This window comes from Penaeus vannamei, chromosome 34 (genome assembly GCF_042767895.1).
Source record: "Penaeus vannamei isolate JL-2024 chromosome 34, ASM4276789v1, whole genome shotgun sequence".
NCBI classification, from domain to species: domain Eukaryota; kingdom Metazoa; phylum Arthropoda; class Malacostraca; order Decapoda; family Penaeidae; genus Penaeus; species Penaeus vannamei.
Genome location: NC_091582.1, coordinates 8,583,854 through 8,588,853, shown reverse-complemented (window position 1 = coordinate 8,588,853; position 5,000 = coordinate 8,583,854). Strand labels below are relative to the sequence as shown.

At 38.3% G+C, this 5,000-nt stretch overlaps 1 protein-coding gene across 1 annotated transcript in view; it reads right to left on the bottom strand.

Moving 5' to 3' along the window:
* Window positions 1–939: 939 nt before the first annotated feature.
* Window positions 940–5,000, bottom strand: part of LOC113822014 (luciferin sulfotransferase) — a 13,155-nt gene continuing 9,094 nt past the window's right edge. The window contains exons 3-9 of the mRNA XM_027374528.2: window positions 4,937–5,000; window positions 3,897–4,074; window positions 3,526–3,652; window positions 3,220–3,354; window positions 2,877–3,020; window positions 2,146–2,282; window positions 940–1,750 (exon numbers count right to left, since the gene is read on the bottom strand). The exon at window positions 4,937–5,000 is cut by the window's right edge and continues 33 nt beyond it. Coding sequence (XP_027230329.1) covers window positions 2,170–2,282; window positions 2,877–3,020; window positions 3,220–3,354; window positions 3,526–3,652; window positions 3,897–4,074; window positions 4,937–5,000 — 761 coding nt within the window. The 3' untranslated portion in view covers window positions 940–1,750; window positions 2,146–2,169. The remainder of the gene's footprint in view (window positions 1,751–2,145; window positions 2,283–2,876; window positions 3,021–3,219; window positions 3,355–3,525; window positions 3,653–3,896; window positions 4,075–4,936) is intronic.

Sequence of the window (5,000 nt, the reverse complement as noted above, 5' to 3'; positions counted from 1 at the left end):
CCCCCATCCCTCTTTCTATCTCTCTCTACCCCCTCCCTCTTACTCTCTATCATATAAATATAAATATATATTACACAACACACGTATACATACATAAACATACATATATATTGTATTCGGATACACATATACCCAAGTATTCTATTATGTTATAAGCACACTGTGTTAGGCGGCCAAGTGAAGAAGCCCTTGTGCTAATTGTGTGGCTTCTGTTCCGTGTGAGCGCCAGCGGATTCCGCAGGGACGCACAGGCCGGTATTCTCTGTGGCTTGAGTGTTTTCACGGCAGTCTCAAGGAACTGGCGAGCCAAGACCAGTGGATGATTTGCGAATGGGCGTTGAGAGATGCAGAGCAAGATGGATATTGTAGGTAAAGAATATTCAGATGGGAGCACAACTGTCTTATCTATGGAAATATGCTATACTTGTACATTAAGCTGAACAAGGAAAATTCTGTCTGTCTGTGGAGATATTTGTTATACCTGCACGTTAAGCAAAATTTATTTGTTGTATGTACATGCACATGCACATACAACCATGGTAAAAGAAATAGTACAGCATATATGGGATACATTGTGCGTTCGTGGAAATAATGTCACAAATTTTGATCATGTTAATCTGGAATAATCTAACTTGCAACAAATACCTTTAAAATTTTAGTGATACAATGATTTTAGGATGCAATGATTTAGATATCACTTGATATCTAAAAAAAAAGGATGCGTAGAAAAGTCATCATCAAGTTAAATATTACAAAGGTATAACGGAGAGTGTACATTGTTTTATTGAATCAGTGCACTGGAGTAATTGGCTTCAGATGCAACTGGGTTTGCAACCACTTGCCAAATATACATATAAAGGAACTCATTAAATGTATACTCAATATATAATAATCTATAAATGTAACACACATATATATATTATAAATAAACCAATAATATAGATATCAATGACTTTATTTTGTCTTCAGAACACTAAGATACCAAGAGCACCACTTAGACATTGACAGTAATTTCCTGTTATTATGACCTCCATTATGAAACTGTGAACGGTTGAAATATTATAAGCATTCCTTCTACAGATACTTCAAAAAATAGACAACATATAGAACTATAAATAAGGTTCATTAAAAAAACATGTGTTAGAAGTTTATCCTTGGGTATCTACCTCACTATGTCTCTTATATGCACACATTTTCTTTCTATTAACAAAATTAGAATATCAGATATATTCATAACAAAACTGATAATAGAAAATATGTAACAAACTCTAAATCTTGCAGCTTGCCTAAACACCTTAAAAATCACAGAACTGTCAGTATCAAAGCACCTTTAATGTTTTGGTACCTAACTTGTGCACATTATACCGAAAAGCTTTTTGTATGTAGTATAAACATGAATGCAAATCATAAACAAGCCAATACAATACTGAATCTAATATTTGTTTTTAATTCACTTCCAGTAAGTACAAGTGTCATACACCTACATAATCTCTGAACGATTATATATATCTACAATTAAAAGTTAAACGTTAAAAAAATAGTATAACAAAACTATCTACTTCCATATTTATTCATTGTACTATCCATGTGATTCCAAGACTTCATATTTTCTGCGTTGAAATGGGGAACTAGCAAGGGCATTATCTGTAAATATTTGAGCATAAATCAATGTTCCTGTGATGGATATGGATCTTTCTTGCGTCAACGGAACTTGGAGGAAGATTGGCGGACTGATCCATGGGTGGTTCATCTGGAATTTGAATGTGTTAGTCAGATTAATTAGAATATTACTGCAGTGGCTATTCAGTACAAGCTTGACTTCACGAAGGGGAATGTGGTTTCATATTTTTAAAGGTCTGTTTATTTCTTCAGATGCAGTTTTGATAAGGTAGGCATGTTCAGCAGCATTCTCATCCAAAGTCAACAATATCAAATAACATTCCTGATTAAACTTGAGGGTACTTAATGATATTAAAACATCTATTAACTTCTATCTATCGAATTATTCTTTTTGCTCCTTAATACTAATAAACCTTAATACGAACTAACCTTCATAGAAAAGTTATGAATGAGAATGTGAGCGTATGCATTCTCATCCATCCCTTTTCTACATTTGTCAACATGGACGAGGTTCATTTTACTAACCTTCACGTAAAGTAAAAGCGGAATTCATTTCATCCATTTGAATTCCTTCGCTAAGTTGCCACCTTTCTCCAGCATCCACGTATGAAATTTCTCTTTCATATCGTCATCAAAATAACTCTTCCAGCCTCCAGATTTCCCTTGGGGTAAAAGTATTCATGAAATGCAAATCTTAAGGGAAATAAGAACAAATATAACGTCATGGTAATAATTATAACGATATATGATAATAATCAGTTAGCGTGAATCTTAAAGAACCGTAAAGAACGTGAAGCATAAAAAAAGAAAGAAAGCTGTATGTAGAGCATAATAAAGCACAAGAAATAAGGTAAAATAAACGTGAAATAACTGACGGCTCTAAAAGTAAAAGTGTAATTTATCAAAATAATTCTAACAAGAAGGAATGTCATCGAGACTTAAATCTGAAATAGTAACAAAAGCGCATCAGAAAAGAATGTAATCTACTAGAAAGGAAAGAAAGAAATCTACTAAAAGGCAAAACCAGCGTCATGTTATTTTATGGCATGAGTCTCGAAACAAAAAACATTGCCCTTATTTAGCTTAACACGTCCGTAGGAGAGGACATAATAAAATAATAATAAAAAACATAAAGGTAATGAAAAAAGTAAAAGGAAGCCTACCCTTTTTCTTTCCGAACCAATACTTTACCATAGTGTTATATGGCCTTTGATGCCTAGCACATTTATTTTCAAACATTAACCATTAAACATTACCCTTCCTCACGAATCCCCCTTCCTTCAAGTCCAGGAGGCCCGTGGAAGCGTCTGCGACCGCATTGACTGCGGGGTTGTTCTTCATGGAGTCAAAATGCAGATGGTTTGCCAGTTTGTTTGTTTCTTCCTGTGACACTTCTTTGCCTGAGACAGAATTACCTTATCAGTCTAGCATCATATAGCAAATAAAAAGGTAGAACTCTAAAGATCAAAATCAACTTTATGCACTCTAATGTATATTACGTAAGGGCATTTCTGAAAGATAAGGATTAGCATCTCCAAAAGTTTCACAGCCTTGTGCACGCAACTGACCCGTCAAATGCAAAACAACGCATCACCTCACCAAGGAAGCCAGCGACTTTTCTGATGACAGCAGGTAAGTCTTCCTTCAACTGATCGTATGTCAAGATGAGGAGATTTGAGTGACTGCGTCTTTCCCAGGCCTCTCTCAGGTGCTCCCAGAAGGGGGACCACATAACTGAAGCAAAGAGATTAGCCGAGTGGGAAATATATCAAAATGACTAATTTTGTATAGATTACAATGTTACAAAATATTATTTATTCTCCTTCAAACAATAAACAAATAGATGATCATGGTAGACGAAATCCCGTAGAAATTCAAATTATTATTCTAAAAGCGTGTATTTACCTTGTTCTTTAAGAAAATAGTCGAAGAACGCCTTGAAATCTCCCTGAAAACCGTGCGTGATCCACATCCGGTGGTGATGGTAATACGAGACGACAACATCTCGTGGATCCCTTGCTACGTATATTACCTGAAGAAGATTACTTATGTTGTTACACTCATTCCTACGGATTCGGAATACTGGTATGTATGCTGGGAATTGGCATACTTTATATGGAGTATAAAGGGTTTCAGTTCTACTACTGGGGAATCACAATGATAAATATTGCATGCCACGATCACCTCATGAACTTCAGTTTTCGTGGCTTTTTTCGACCAGCGAACCTAATCAGCACCATTACTTTGAGCATAATTTCGTAGGTTCCTGAACGCACCTTGCAAGTGTCAAGGATTTTGGGCGGGAGGAGTGAGAAGGGCATATGGGTTTTGATGCATCTTGGTTCCTCGAGTTTGAGGACCTGCGCCAGGCGATCTCCGGGCTTGGGCACCGCTTTCAGTTTTGCTTTTATTTCCGGTCGTTGAAACACTTCAGGGTCCAGCACGTGATCGGCCCTGGCAGAAAGGGGTCAGTTGAGTGCCTCTGTGTCATCAGTTGTGGCTTTCTCATGTTTCCCTTTGTCTCTGCCATAAACCTCAAGAAAAATCAACGCTAACAACGGTGTGAAACGAGTTTTTGAAATATTTTCTCACAGGCATTATTTCATCCTTTATTTTCAGACACACACACACACACACACACATGCGAATACACATACATATACACTCACATACACATGCCCATACACACACACACACACACTCACTCTCTCTCTCTCTCTCTCTTCCCTTTCTCCCTCTCCTTCCCCTTTTCTCCCTCTTCCTCTTAACCCCCATCTCTCTCTCTCTCTTTTCTTCTCCCCCATCTCTCCCTCTTCTTCTCCATCTCTCCCTCTTCTTCTCCATCTCTCCCTCTTCTTCTCCTCCCTCTCTCATTTTTCCTCTTCCCCCTCTCTCCCTCTTCCTTTCCCTACCTCTCCCTCTTCCTTTCCCTTCTCCCTCTGCCTCCACTCCCTCTCTCTCCTCTTCCTCTCCATCTCTCTCTTCTTTGTCTCCTCCCCTATTTCTCCTTTCTCTCTCTCTTCCTCTCCCCTCTCATCTCTCTCTTCTTTCTCTCTCTCTCTCACTCCTTCTTCCTCCCCCCCCCATCACTCTTTCACTCCCTCTTCCTCCCCCCCCATCTCTCTTTTCTTTCTCTCGCTCTCCATCTCCCTCTCCCCCGTCTCTCTCTTCTTACTCTTCCTCTCCCCTCTCATCTCTCTTCTTTCTCTCCCTCTCCCCTCTCACCTCTCTTCTTTCTCTCCGCCTTTCATTTCATGTCATATGGCACAGATAATGCTACATGCAGTACAAAAAAGCACATTTCGGAAAGGCATACTCAACAAAAGGGAATCTGTCATCAAGGGATTCTTTGGCCCCTTCATAGTCAAGGTTATGCATGA